This window comes from Triticum aestivum, chromosome 5B, assembly GCF_018294505.1.
Source record: "Triticum aestivum cultivar Chinese Spring chromosome 5B, IWGSC CS RefSeq v2.1, whole genome shotgun sequence".
Taxonomy (NCBI): domain Eukaryota; kingdom Viridiplantae; phylum Streptophyta; class Magnoliopsida; order Poales; family Poaceae; genus Triticum; species Triticum aestivum.
The window spans coordinates 136,190,331-136,205,667 of NC_057807.1; the positions used below are offsets into that span (position 1 = coordinate 136,190,331).

The 15,337-nt window shown below is 42.1% G+C and overlaps 1 protein-coding gene and 1 long non-coding RNA gene across 9 annotated transcripts; one reads left to right on the forward strand and one right to left on the reverse strand.

Annotated features, from left to right (window-relative positions):
• The first annotated feature begins 1,140 nt into the window (after positions 1-1,140).
• LOC123115850 (uncharacterized) lies at positions 1,141-6,547 on the forward strand. 6 transcript variants are annotated; one of them, XR_006456778.1, is made up of 8 exons: positions 1,439-1,654; positions 1,940-2,051; positions 2,148-3,443; positions 3,575-3,670; positions 4,481-4,534; positions 4,901-5,078; positions 5,682-5,810; positions 6,257-6,547. It is a non-coding gene; the product is annotated as an uncharacterized lncRNA (long non-coding RNA). The 6 variants fall into 6 exon arrangements; XR_006456776.1 differs by lacking the exon at positions 4,481-4,534 and adding an exon at positions 1,141-1,425 and having other exon boundaries at positions 1,532-1,654; positions 2,148-3,670; XR_006456773.1 differs by having other exon boundaries at positions 2,148-3,670.
• A 1,953-nt stretch (positions 6,548-8,500) lies between these two features.
• Positions 8,501-15,277, reverse strand: LOC123110826 (uncharacterized). Of its 3 annotated transcripts, XM_044531444.1 has the most exons (14): positions 15,149-15,274; positions 14,878-15,067; positions 13,666-13,752; positions 13,064-13,150; positions 12,731-12,777; positions 12,600-12,657; positions 11,900-12,013; positions 11,488-11,607; positions 11,049-11,093; positions 9,785-10,047; positions 9,517-9,706; positions 8,987-9,059; positions 8,775-8,901; positions 8,501-8,690 (listed from the first exon to the last, which is right to left on the reverse strand). In XM_044531444.1, the coding sequence occupies exons 3-12, from the start codon at positions 13,736-13,738 to the stop codon at positions 9,013-9,015; spliced, it is 1,044 nt and encodes a 347-aa protein (XP_044387379.1). In that variant the 5' UTR covers positions 13,739-13,752; positions 14,878-15,067; positions 15,149-15,274; the 3' UTR covers positions 8,501-8,690; positions 8,775-8,901; positions 8,987-9,012. The 3 variants fall into 3 exon arrangements, with proteins under 3 accessions (XP_044387379.1, XP_044387380.1, XP_044387381.1); XM_044531445.1 differs by lacking the exon at positions 11,049-11,093 and having other exon boundaries at positions 15,149-15,277; XM_044531446.1 differs by having other exon boundaries at positions 12,731-12,787; positions 14,878-15,250.
• Between the last annotated feature and the right edge of the window lie 60 nt (positions 15,278-15,337).

The following is a 15,337-nucleotide window of genomic DNA, read 5'->3' on the forward strand; positions in this document are numbered from 1 at the left end:
GAGAAACGTTCGGGAGGAGGCGGCAGACGTAGTGGCATGGCCTCTTAGGGTGCGCGTCATTTGTTTTGAAGAGAATTCCTTATTTGGCCCTTTCTTAAAATCTGCTTCCCTATTTGGCCTGAAAAAGTTTTTCTTCCTTATTTGACCCCAAATGTAAAATGTGTTCCCTATGTGACACTTATGTCTAGTTTGACCACTAAAGGGGTTAAGTGCCACGTGAAAAGACCATTCTACCCTTGGTGCTACATGAGGGTAAAAATGATCATTCATTTGTTCCACTGAACCGGTTTATTAGAGCGAAAGAAAGAGAATAGAGAGCAGCTCGAGAGCATATCGAACGAAGATGCGCGAGGATACGACATTCTCTAGTAATAAGCCGACGAACGACAACCCAAGAGGATTCGTGCAGAAAAAAAATACAATGTTGCGGAACAGTTGTACGTGTTGTGCTGCAGATTTTTATTGCTTGCTTGCATGCAGGCATATTCACTAGAGTGGAGTATCAAGAAATAAGGGATGCAGTCACTCAGCGGCGGAGCTATGTTGTGTGCAGGGGCCATGCCCCCCCCCCCCCAGCCTGAGTAAAATATGTGAAAGAAAAAAATTGGAAGGAAAGATTAGGGAAAATATAGACTTTTGCCCTTCTGTCTGCCCCCCCCCCCCCCTCCCCCCCAAAAGATTTAACCTAGCTCCGCTGGTGCAGTCACTCCCGGGTGCTCTCAGAGTTTAGTGGATTCTGGCCGTCCGATTCGTTTTCCTGATGCGATTCTAGCCGTCGGATCAAGCCTCTGGACGATCTGGGCCGCCAGATCAAAAAACGGCGTTGTAGCAATGAATAGTTACCGCCTTCCGGGGTTCTCTGTCACTTCGTGGACTCGTTCAGGTCTCGCTGATCTGTGGGGTAGCTCACGTGTGGGTCCCGTCTGTCAGTGGCTGGGTCTAGCGAAACGTCCCCTGCGGCTCGTCGCGTGCACCCGGCGGTGAATATCCCGTGCCACCGCATGTTATATCCTGCCCCCATCGAGGGCATTCCGGTCTTTTTGCTTTCAGGGGCGTGCGTGCTGCGGTGGTTGGCCCGTGCGGCTACGGGGTGGGGGAGGGTAGCGGCTTGCCCTGTCATTCTCTCATTCGTCCCCTTCGTCTCCTTCTCTCCTCCACTCCCCATCGCGCCCCTATCATCAGCCGCCACCGCCATCGCCGGGAGGGGCCGCCACTCGCGTCGCTCTCCGCAGCCGCCACAGCCCCCTCCCCTTCCAAACCCACCGAGATGACGGCGTCGGCACTGGCGCTCGCGGTGGTCGGGTGGCTTGCTCGCGCTCGCGGAGGCCGAGGTGGTCGCGCTGCTCTGGGTCGTGTGCCGCCTCCGTCGCCGGTAGGAGGGGGCCGCAGAGGCCGCCGCGCAGCCCGGTGACCAGGAGCTCCCCGGTGAGCAGCCGTTCCGCTTCGCCGTCTGCCTCGCCCTCTTTGTCGTCCTCACTCCGTCCTCTCTATGTTTTCTGGATTTGCCGTCGTCGCCTTCTCTGCTCCCAAGATAGCCTCGCTCTCCTCCTTGGTGCCCAGCGGGAGAGGCAGCGGACGAAAGTCGATGACGCCGACCCCCTCCTCCATGGCAGCGCCTTCGTCCCCGACGACACCCAGCAGCAGCTCACTCCCGGTACTACTACCCTCCCCCTTCTCCCTCCCTCTCTCTCACGACGGTTCTTGGATGGAGGAGACACTGCTGCTCGTTCCTGACTTGGTTTAAAATCCACACAAGTTTGCATTGAAGTTCTTCAGCACGTGGCCTACAAGGAGGCGCCGTATCCTACCATGTCTTACGACGGAAGGAAGTGCAGACTGATTAATTACATGCTTAAAGTTTACACTGGAAAACCATTGTTCTTGCTAGGACTTTTTCTGAATGTTTCAGATTCATGGTTTTCTGCTCTGATTTTTACAGGCCCAAAACGAGGCAGCGTTCCCAAATGTGAAGCGACAACCCGCAGAAAGATGAGCAGGAGCAGACCAGGGATGAAGCCAAGATCTACGATGGTGATTCTTCCAATAAAATGGTACATCACATGTTCACCTAGCAACTTCTCCCTGAACCAGAAGTCAGCCACTAAACACATTCAGTCTACTTGTCATTCTGACATGTGAACTGATAGATGCAGGTGGCCAACAGCTTGATGGTGCCGTCGATATGAGTAAAATGCATCGATGGTCATTGAACTTATTGTATACGCTCATTTTGGTCACTGTACTTAAGAATACGGTCAATACGATCACTATATACGCATTGCGGTGATTATACGGTCACTGTCACACCGTATAGCTTCGTATTTTATATAGTTGACCGGTCAAACAGTTCAATGGCGCTGTATCAGCTCCACCTGTCAGTGGCTAGAAGAAATAAAGGGTACGATTGGAAAGTAAAAGAGTGCACCGCTGCTGTGGAATCGAACCCGAACGACGTGCTGGTAGTGCAGCACGCTAGCCAGCCGAGCCAACTTCAGTTCGCGTTTAATTTATTTGCATTCACGTGACAACCATAACAGGGCGGCCGTTGCTTGTGCTGCGTACTTGTGTGGGTACGTGCATGTTTGTGTGTTGTGTGGTGTTGTGCGTGACTGTGATATGCGTGAACAAGATGCTTGCCATGTGTGTGCGCCCGCTTGTGATGTACGTACGTCTGAGTGAGCACGGACAAGGCGAAGGCGTTGAGAAAGAAGAAGTCAGAGGCAGCGAGGAGCTGCACGAGCGCGCCAAGAGGACAGCCTGTGCGCGAGTCAACGGCGAGCACAGACATGTGGCGCCGGATGGTGGCCGGGCCTGGACAGAGGTGATGGTGGTCGCAGGCATGAAGAAAAAGACGATGGGGGAGAAGAGGAGAGTGACCAGTACTGTGTACGCCACGTCCGCGTCGCATCGCTAGCTTGTCGTGATGCCTGGTGTGTGATCAAGTAGTGCAGTGCGTGCGTGCTGAGTGTGTGCACTATATGCATTCTCGCTAACGTATATAAAAAAATCGCTCAGCAAGTTAACCAAAATTGTTATGCGCTCCATTGGCTAGCCCACTGTTGCTACCACATTAATGTTCTGTGTTAGAAATCCTCATAGACGCACATTTTATTTTGCCTCTTGTTTTCTTTCTTTCACCGACTGACAGATGGGACCCGCATAAGTAGAGAGAGAAAGTGGGCTAACAGGGCATCATTGGGACTGTTTGACCGGTCAACTAAATAAAATACAAAGCTATACGGTGCGACAGTGACCGTATAATCATCGCAATGTGTATATAGTGATCGTATTGACTGTATTCTTAAGTACAGTGACCAAAGTGAGCGTATACGACAAGTTCAATGACCACCCATGCATTTTACTCCGTCGATATTGTCTCCTCCAGCGTCAAGGAACCAGCCAAAAACGTCATCGTCAAGCAAGCGACGCTGAGCAAATGTCAGGTGCCATCACGCACCATGGTGTGGCGATCAGATTGGCAACGTGTTCAATGCAGCGTACAATGCCAATGATCAGTTCATTTTTGTGGATTGTTGTGGGGGATTGAGGCTTTAAAGCACATGAATTGCAGCAGGAATTGTTCAGGATACTACTGTTGTTGCTACTTGGCGCGTTACCATCACCGGGAGGAGCGACGGCCATCCACATCGCCATTGCCATCGTCCTTCAGGTGCTCTTCCTATCGCTCTCGTCAACCCCTCCTAGCCACTGATCTGAGATCTCCTCTTCATTTATTATGGCATAGCTTGCAACTGTACCATAGATTTGAGTGATAGGATTGTTGTGCAGACTATAATGTGGAATCAAGATTTTGGTTGAGAGAGAGAGAGAGAGAGAGGACCACGATCTTGCTTGTGTCCTGTAATCAGATATAAAGGACACTATATTTATAGTAGATTAGGCACATGGTTCATTGCTGGCTTGCTAGACCTGTGTGACAAACGCCAATGTGTTTATCTGTACATATAGCGGCCTCTTTGAATATTTCTTCCTCTAGGAGATGATGCTGAAAATAATCACATTTATGAAGTTATGCTCTGCTTTGGCACATGTTTATATCCTAATCCAAGTAACTGGTTCTCTCTTCTACTGTGCCTTTGATAATTTTCGTGGCATTTGCATCTAATTATCTGCATGACAAGATTTAGTGTGTCAGGGACACTGGAATGATTTTTTCCTGAACAATTGAAGTGTGAACTGAATTTACGAATTGCTATCACTGAAAGTACAAACTGTGAATGTTTCAGATCAAGTATGTGTAGGAAGTCGCGTCTTTAGGAGGTCTGAATATATTATTTGCTGTCACTGACAGATAGTATGATCGTTTGCTCCTTGGGAGGTCTGTTCCTTCAAGTACAGCTAAAGCAAATAAACTCCAACTTATTTTAGTGTTTGAGATTCTGATTACCAATCTGCAACAATGTCCATGCCCTTTGGTATTGCACTCTAATTATTTTCTTTGCTCATTTGTTCCCTGCAGATGGTTTACGTCTTAACTGTCTACAACAAAAACGATAAATAGCACCGCATCCGGGTACCAAAGCCATCCATGCATTTCATAGTCCTCTCATCATACACTTGATCATAAAAATCAGCTTATTTGATTACGACCTGCCATTTAAGCTATCAAACTACTGTTATTGCATCTGGTCTTGAAAGGACAATAAACAATTGGTTTCATACTTCGTAAATCATGTTTGGTGCCACTTGGATTTGGTTGAGGTGTTGGACTGCATCGTGGATCTGATCAGGATTATTTTAGCTTGGATTTTGTCTTCTTTTCTACCTCTTATTTCACTTTTGGTTAGCTGCTCCTTGGGTTCTAGCTATCTCCTTTTCTTTAATTTTTCTTTTCTTTGTCTTCGCCTTGACATTGGATTGTATATGAGCTGTTTTGCAGGTACTAATGTTGGTGTGAGCTCAAGGAAAAAGGCAAAACCCATTTGTAGTTTCAGCTTTACGAGGCGTTGTCAGCAATGATTGATGAGATAATTGGTTGAGCTACTTTTGGAAGGGGCGACGGAAATCATAAAAACTACGATGGCTATGGAGATTCAACATACAGAAAGATGGAAGAGGTTCTGATTCTCTCTCTCTCCCATCCAATTTCTTTTGATTTAATCCCCAGTCTTATTTATCTATGCCTACATGGTGTGCGGCTTCAAGGAAAGATTACTCTGTAATATTAGTGCTTCATTGCCTACTCAATAGTGTCCTTTTTTTCTTATGAAATTTAGCTGCAGTGATGGATCACTTACATGTACATTATGTTACATCTCACGGTTATCTGACTTTCTTACGCAATATATATCTCTGTCATTCACATATATATGCTTAATTCATGGAGAAGTATATCTTTTGCTATAACATAATGTCGATGATGATGGCCATAGAATCAGCCAGCTCACCTGTACTAACCTTCTTAAAAGATAGATCTATGGCCCTTTAGGTTATTTGCTAGGCATATCATCTAATCCAATTTACTACACTGTTGTCTGCGTGCATGTGAAGCTCTTATGGAGATAATTACTTACATACCAATACCATGAGTCCGCTGTTTATTAATGTTCACCAAAAATGATGATAAATTTGGTAATTAATTGTGTCTATTAAGTGTAAACTTTATCGAAAAACATTTTGTGTTCCGGGCCTATGACTCTTTGTTTATTTTTGTTTTCCAGAACACACAGTAAATAAAACAGAACACAAAGCAGTAGCCTTTGGAGCAGGTTACAGTTTGCACTTGGTATTAAAGGATTTGGAGCAGGCTATATCTGTGATGACACAGATTGGTTATGCAGGATCTCTTGGTAATGAAACTCTTCCCTTAGCTGTACCTAATCTCGTATCTTCCATTCTTTTTCCTTTTGAGTGGATTGCTATATGGAATGCCATCTATTTCTAATGAATTTAATGTTGTTTGCTGCCTTTTTTAATTAGATAGATCCAATAACTATACCAATGAATAGATTTTTTTTGTGACTGATATATGATTCTATAAATGCTATATATTTTGTATCCGGTACGCAAGGTTACCTGAATCTTCTCGCATATTTTTTTTGCCTTTGTTGCTTTGTATGGAAAATAGCCTATTTAGTCAAGTTTGGTTTAGCCTTGTATGTCGTTTGCTTACTCAATATTGACCTCAGTGTCATTATGCCTGCTTCTGAAACTCTTTAACACTGAAATATATGCTCTGTTGCTCTTAATCAAGCGGCTTTTGTACTGAACTTTATGTCATGCTGCACTTACTCAGGCTAAATCCTTCTGCTTTATCATGAAGACAACAAATAGTGGTTACTTCTCATCTGAGCTTGAGCTGTGGTGAATGCGACCGATGTTTCTACGAAGATGTAGTTCTTTTGGTTTATCGACTAATATTATCGTATATAGACGTGATGCCTGAGGCGTTTTGAATCAGTGTCGTAGCAGACTACCCTATCCTTATTGTAAATTATGTGTGATCACCGACAGTCCTTCGGGTCGATTTACCACTCCATGGTTATTGTAAATTATGAACGAATTATGCTGTAGTTTTAGTATTGATTCTTTAATCTTCTTCGGCTGCCTGTGTTATCCTGTGTTAATGCATATACAAAACCTGGATTCCTACTAACTTACCATGATCAAAATGTTGGGACCCGTACCCTCGCGCCAAGACGCAATCACGATCTAGTATATATTCATGCAATGGATCGATGTAATCGAATAGCCTGCTTCTAGTCATTCATCTTTTCATGCGTATAGTACGTGTGCTAAGACGGTGTCGGCCAGACGAAAGTCATATACTCGGAAGATTGTCGAATATACAGATCGACATGAACTCTAGCTACAAGTTACACTGACGTCTTGCTGCGAAAAAAAGAGAGTAAAACTAATGTCTGAACTGAACTAACCCTAACTAATTCAAGTTAATTGTGATTAACTCCAACAGGCCCGTTGGTGCATACTGGATTTATTTGCATTCGCGTACGTCAAGAAGCTAGCTAGCTACCTCGTGCACTCAGGAGAGGCTGACAGTACATGCGTACATAGTATATGTAGCACAAACGGTATGGTGGTGCTGCTAAAAGTTTCCTAATGCATGGTGTTTATATAACCAGGGGTAGAATGGACCTTCCACGTTACACCTAACACCGTTAATGGTCAAAATAGACGGAAGTGTCGTATAGGGAACAAATTTTACAATGAGTGTCAAATAAGGAAGAAATAACTTTTCTGGGCCAAATAGGGAACCAAATTTCAAGAAAGGATCAAATAAAGAATTCTCTCTTTGTTTTGAGCTCTCACTATATGTTTTTTTTTTGCCCTCGCCTATGTAGGTATTGTGACATCCTTCGCGTGCTTCGGTTTGAGGTGGTCTTTAGACAACTGTTCTTCAAGGTGACCCGTTTCTTTGGTCATTTTTGTGTGCTCTGATTCACAAGGTGTGGCCCAATCCTTGATTCTTCAACGGGTTTGGTTGCGTCGTGACGCCTAGAGGATTTGGTGTTGGTGCCGTTCGGCTGGTTCACCGCCCATTTTCATCGTTCGTGTTCGTTGTGCCAAGGTTGCCCTTTTGATTTGCATGTGTAGCGTAGTTGTTTCTCTTGGTGTTAATTTATACGTACGTCCTGTTTTTGTGTCTCCTTGCTGTTATAGTATTTGTCTGCCTGGTACAATGCATCAGGGAATTGTGGGTGGGGTGTAAGAGGATTGATGGTAGGCATTTTCTATATAGAGCTTATTTTAAAAAAAATCTATATAGAGGCAAAAGACAAGGACAACGATTATCAGAACTTGTGGGAGATGGTCTTGACCTATAATGTAAAGGACATATACTATGATAGGCTTAAAGAGATCTGTGAACTTGGCTACAAGAGAGGTCAAGATCCCCATGCTCCATGTCAGATTGGCGAATAGTTATGCACTGACCGTTCGGGCTGCATCGTTCTAGAGGAAATCCTACCAAGTTCGTCAAGGAGATCTCCTGACCTTGGACAACTGCATTTGCTATTCAAGCAATTACGGGGAATCATGCCTCTCGTCCAGACTGCACCCGTTCCTGAAGCAAGATGGCAAAAACCTCCTCCGAGATCGTATAAAAATAAATATTGATGCTTCTTTCTTTTGATGCTGGAGGGCGTGATCATTGCAATTCTTCAGAATTTCCAACGAAAGCTATGGCAGGGGCATCAGAATCTCGATCATACTATCAAACGCCCGAACTGCAGAATCTATTGCCTGGAGCTGGTCGAAACACGCAATGGGAAGATTGAAATATGGAGTCCTTATGCGACAGTTTTGGCAGAATGCTTACATTTAGCTCATGGTATACCAGCGATTTCATTTAGGCATTGTCCCCGGGAAGCATATTATCTTGCTAGGGGTTTTTATGATTCTAAAACTAGTTATGATTGGGTAGATGGAGCTCCCAGTTTCTTGTTATGACATGTACTACTGGATATAACCCTGCCACAGATTGAATAAAAGTGCCATGAGGATTTACCTTCAAAAAACATGAAAGCAACCAATAATATTCTAATAAAAAAAGCAACAAATGCTACTGCTGGTTTGGAGAACATTCATCATGTCATTTATAACAAGGGGAGCACATAAACATAAGGACTTCGCGGATACGTTATCTACACTTAGTTCCATTACCAGGGCCGGAAAGGGTTGTGGTTAGCTTCTACCAAGAGTCAATGAGCCTACAGAAAAAACAGATGACATCAAGTTTATATGAGATATACATGCAGCGCTAACTGTGGACTGAATTCCAGATAGAGACTTACCAAAATGACCTTGTATTCAGATCGTCCGGTCCCGAAGTCATTCCGACTAGAATAAATTTCATATTAAATGAACAAAATGAGATACTCTATTACTTTCACCAATGAAGCGGCTATACCAATGAACAACCTGTGAGATCGATCCAAGATTAGCCATTGTTCAGCACCAAATTCCATGATTTGAAATTCGTGGCAACAAAGTCAAAGGTAAATACCAATCAATGGGCTACTCTACTGAGGCTTAGATTGCAGGTAGCGCGTTAGATTGCTTCTGCGTCTTCTTTTTGCCTAGAGAAGAGAAATCAAGAAGTAAGATGATATAAGCATGCCTCATTTGTTTTCTGCAGGTTTTGAGACATAAAAAAGGGTACTGATACAAGAGCCTTCCAGTAAAATTAGATCAAACATTCTTGTAATGATTAAGACTACAAATGAATTAGTTTATATCAGAACCGAAGCACACCATATTACTTTAGTGTTTTTTCAAAGAAAAACTGTTGCTTTATTATTGAAGAACTGCACCAAAATTAAATGCCTGAAATTATTTGCCATGCAGATTTGGACCGTGAATCATGTGATGATTACCTCTCCCCTAACTAAATGCTTCCTATGTTCATTTTAGCAGTAAAAGTATCAAAAGATATACAACAAAGTAGCAACTAATAATGAGCAGATTAATTACGTATTCGACACGGCCAAATTGTGTTTTACAGGACAAAGGAAAGTAGTGAAATCCAGCTCCAACCTGTGGTTTTTGAAGAAGGAACTGCCACTTTGTTGCACCTGCTTCTTCCCAATTCATTTCTAACTCCAGATACTGGAGTGTCTGCTCTCTGAGCTTTTGTTGCCTGCAGACGACTTGGCCCGCTTGATGATAATTGTGGAGAGATTCCTGAGCACAACCCTGATGTGCTTGCAGGCAGCTGATCTAGAAGCTGCGGGAAATATGCACCACTCAGTAATAGAAGATGTTAAGATATTGCGCCTATGATCACAAGGAGATGGCCCCAAACCTTTTTTTTGGGAATGCTGCTCTTCCGAGCAGCATGTAATACTGAATATTCAGAACCATGTAATGCCAAATCATCAGAACCATGTAATGTTGAATTATCACATGGTACCAACCCATTATTCTGTGACGAGTTTGGAGTTGTACTACTTGCGTAGCTGTGTGAATGCTCCGCGCATGATTCACGGTAAAGCTGAGCAAGCTCCAATCGAAGCTGGTAGTTTCCCCGTGAATGATACATTTTTGTAGCAAGAGGAGCTGGCACATCTGATAAATTAAATGAAAAAAAAAAATCAAAACACCATCTCATAAGAACAAACTGTGCAGAGAAACTTAAAAAACAGTATGATGTTAGCCTTAACTTAGAAGGCACAAACTTATCATTTGCTAGGTTATTGGTGCCACCGGATAGACACAGGCGCAAGTTTTACAGTCAAGCCAATGTGAAATAATATAGGACCCGAACAAGAAACTGTGGTTCCCACTCAGATCCTCACGTAACACAGATCCTTCATGTATATTTTATTCATTTGTTTAGTATGTAAGTATTTCCTTGTGAAAAACTAGTAGAGTATATTTCACATATACTCCCTCCATCCCATAATATAAGATCGTTTTGCAAGCTGTTTTAGCTTGTAAAACGATCTTATATTATGGGATGGAGGGAGTATTATTCAAGTCCCATATATTTCACGTATATTCTAATGTGCTTTTCTAACGATTAAGATATGATCAACCAGAATTGATACCAAACAAACCGACATCGATGTACCATTAGAAACTGGAAACCCCATCGAAGAAAAAGCTGTTGGGCGGGCATCACCGTAGGAGCTCATATTACTGATGATTAAACTATGTCTAACTACAATTAAGAAATATTAGCATTGCTCACAATAATCAACTGCTGCATTTCTAAGCTTCAACCCAGAAGAATAAGATAGGTAAAATTCACTATCAGACATCATTCTTTTTTTTTGCGAATAACTCCCAGACATCATGTTGGCACTGAGACATCACAAAGTCAACAATTTATTGATTGACATTGTCAAATAATATCATTTGCTGAAGCACACCAGACTGATTTTAAATTTATAGGACATATAAAGGGGATGCTATCGAATCATGGAATTATTTCTGCAAAGGCCAACCAATTCCGTGTTTAAGAGCAAACTTGGCCCCCAAAAATGGTCGTTAGCATGATTAGAGATGCATGTGCATAGAAAACATAAGCGGCACAAAACATAAGCATACTGATAAGTACATTGTACCTCTAAAACGACTTTCAGGAGCATTGGTGGCAGATGTTTTGAACCCTATACAACAAAGAAGCATAAAATAAGCCATGGCACGATTAAGACCTGACCAGAAAGTTGGACCTTGCCACAACCATTATATAGCTACCAATTGAAACATCTATCCCGACAGTGAAGCTGCAACCCAAGAGTCGAACACATCCGCCACCTCTGTAGTCCGTACTATCAATTTCTCTAGATAATGGACTTGGATTAACGCATTTCACATCTAAACAAAAGTGGGCTTATAAATTTGTATCATGGAGGACCACAAGCTAATGCAAACCAGAAACGTGGTGGCAATACTAATAACAGCATTACATACAAAGGTCAAATGTTTCAAGAAACTATTAAACAACAAATGAAGTAGAATAAAAACTTCACCAGATTGAATTAGAAAGAAAGTACCACTTACTTTGATCAGCAATAGAATTTAAAGGTTTGCTCTCATTCCCATTGGTCAACTCAAAGTCATTGACGATGTTCTTATTTTCGGGCTGAGATTTTAATTTCACTTTTATATGTACCTTTTGATCTATCAGATGTCAAGGCAGCAAAACTTCGAACGGAAATCCATATAATAAGGAATGGATATGAAGATAAAACATTGAACACAAAAAACGCATATACTCCCTCCGTCCGAAAATACTTGTCATCAAAATGGATAAAAGAGGATGTATCTAGACATATTTTAGTTCGAGATACATCACCTTTTATCTATTGTGATGACAAGTATTTTCGGACGGAGGGAGTAGCAGTGTAATGTAGACGCCCAAAGTAAATAAACAAGAATCAAATTGTTTCGCATAAGCTATTAACAGGGATACTTCCATTGCTTGTCAGCTTTATTTTCCTGCCCTTCTTTGGAGGCTTCATAGGATGAACATCGTCTTCTACACCCATTGAATCGTTTGGGTTCACCTTCCCTGAGCTACATCGCTCTGCAGAAGTCAAAATATCAATGAATTTCCAGATCAGTTCAATGGACTCACCTTGTAGAAAGTGTAAATTTAATATTTTAATTAAAGTCACACCAAGCAAATGTGTAACAAGGAAGGTTTGGAACAGTCATAAATCAAAAACCATGAAAACTCGAACTTTTGGTATATAACATGTCAAGTATTGATGTCTGTACGTTTTAACGTAATATAGTAATAGAACAAATAACGCCACCCTAAATAAATGAATGACTTCACAATACAATACCATGTTGATTAACATTATTGGCCAGTTGCATGATGAATAATAGAGTGATAGTGCCAATAGTCATTAACAAAGTCAAATTATGACAACACAACGACATGGGGCCTTTTGCATATACATACTGCAAATAATGTAGTTTATGCAGTGACTAGCCTGGAGTCATGCTAAATTATAAATATATACAGTAGATGTTTGCAGCATTGTTTCCAACAAAAACAGTGTGTCATTTATGCACTAACTAGCCTGGAGTCATATTCATTGTCATGCTTTCATATGAACTAAATTACACCAAAACAGTGTTTGGTCTAACGTGTTGAACAATACCTGCATGAGGTGCATAATGGCTGGCCTTAACAGGCTTCTGGCATGTATCACAGCGGACCTTCAATATAAGATGTCAGCTCAAACTGGAAGCAGAAAATGAAAAGGGGGGATCTAGGTTTATCAAAAAATACCAGGTCCAATGGATCAGCCATAGGTTTTGATCCGAATATATGCATATCTGCACATAACTAAATGATAAATTGTGGCGTCAACTGATAACTTTACAATGTGAACTATAATATAATGGCATTGTGTGTCACAACGTAAACATGATATGTAGTATGTGAGCCGAGAAACAAACTGAGAAAAACTGATAAATCAGTTATCAAATAAAATACACATCAGACAAAACTGAGTAATAAAAATGGTTGCTAGAAAAATAGTGCCACTGATAAAGGCACGCAGAAGTTCTAATGTTAGTGTGTGAGTCTGTGATCCCTTGTTCAAGAAATGGAAGAACTTACCATCTTCATCAAGCAAATTTGGTTCATGTGCGCTAAGAAGCTGCTTGTGTAGGATATGTGAAGCACTCTTCTCATTAATCACCTCATCTGCCAATGCGTCAGGGGGGAGATCTTATTTTCGTTCTCAAATACCCAGAAGGTTTTAAGTTATGTACGTTTTTCTAACAATGAGCATTTATTTTATTCTCTTATGAGAGCTATGTTTAAAAAATCCAGCAAAATGAAATATGGAGGCAAGTAAACGAAATTCAGTTCTCCAAATATGATTAAAAAAACCATAACCTTGTATGCAGATGATGAAATGTCTAAGGTCATTACACTACCTCCAAACAGAGATAATGTAAACGGAGACATAATAAGTATACAAGTTACAGGTATTTGTGAAAATGGAAACTTATATTTGGGACTGAACTCATGTTGACTTCTATATTATATAGACAAACCGATAGTCTTGCAATCAAGAAAACAACTGTAAAGGCATCATGACTTGAATTTTATAATACCAATACTATTGGTTTTACTCTGGTGGATACGGGGAACTGGGGATCCACCAATAAAATCAAGAGAATAAACTAAATGGAAGCTCATTTGTTATAGTTTACCAGGTGTGGCATGATTTTCCATCATTAGCTTTAGCACAGAAGCCATTTTAAAATGTCCGGCCATGCAGACCATTTTGTGATAGCAACCTACATTAAACCAAATGCACATGATATTAGTTTAAAAAATATTCAAACATCCAAAGTTGGACTTGGGTGATATCATGTTGTAAGAAACTTTGCAGTGTGTTCACTATTTCAAAACTTGTAGTTTGATTATATGCCTGATCATTGTCTTTCCAGCATTAAGTCTCTCCATGAAGAAAACAGATGCAAAGATGTGTCACTGGTATGTGGTATTGTGGTGTCCCATGTGCCACCGATTCATTAACAAATCCAATGGGAAATTTCAACACAAGTGCAGCTACATATACAACATGAGCCCTTAGCCAATGTGTCAGTCTTGATACTCCAGCTCGCATTTCATAACTAGAAACAAACTTGAAAACATTTGGGACCAGAAGTTGCTGATGTCCACAATTCAACATGTCAATTTTTTCTGAATATTTGTAAAATGAAATTAAATCCTAAACACTCAAGGCTGAAACAATGAACAAAAATAATCGCAGACCTACGCTGACAATTCAAACTCCAAGATCTCTAAGTACCGCCATGAACATTATGAATATAGTACTGTTAACTCAATACCCTGTCACCTGGCCAACTTATCAGCCAGTTTTGCATAAGTTCCATTTGCATGTGTGGCCTCAATCTTTTCACACTCCTGAGAGTTAAACCAAAACTGTAAAAAAAGACAAAAAAGAAACTAGAATTTAACTGATGTTACATTGACATTCCCCGTCCAGCTTCTCACATTGCGGCAAATCTAATGAAATCCTAAAATATGTGCCCCGAATACAAGTTTGATCTCCCCACCATTACGTCCTCTCCTACATTCAGATCACACTACACTTGAACGTTTCAAACAACGAGAAGTGCACAACTAACAGGCAAAGCACACGAAGCAGTGTCATGTACAATGTGACAATCTGAATATCGCACACCTATGATCATTCCACTAGTCGCTAATTCATTTCAAATTTGAGATCAAATTCCGAATAAAAAACTCTTAGGAATATCAAAAACTTGTTTCACAAGTCAGGGCTTCACTAAAACCAATCACGGAGTTAGATCGAATTACGACTAAAATTTTGACGAACTGACCCCAGTAAAAAACACACGGGAAATTTCCTTTTAACTTCACAAGTGTCTCACCTGCAATAGCCGAATTCCTGGAGGACGCCGAGCCCTCAAAAAATGCCGGAAAAATCAGGGGGTGTTGAGGAAATCTCGGTGTCAATCGGTGGCCCTCTGGCGCCGCAGGCGTCTCCGCCGGCAGGACTGTTCGCCGGCGGGCGCCTCCTTCCCCCGCGCAATCCCACTTGTCACATGCCAAATTCCGCGACTAGAAGAGCGCGAAAAAAGTGAGCCAGAGGCGAAGGAAAGCGCAGGAGAAGCGGCAAGGTGGCGTAGAGAGATCTCCTACGCTCGGGGGAGGATCCCGGCGATCGCCGGCGGCGATGGGGAGGGGAATAGGCGCACGAAGGCGAAGCGAGCGCCAAGCGTTTGGAGATTTGGGGCGGAGGCGTTCGGGCTCGGTCGGTTCTTGTAACGAGCGAACCGACCGGGTCGGACGCCTGGTCTGGGTCCGGATCCAACGTAACTGGTCCGACCT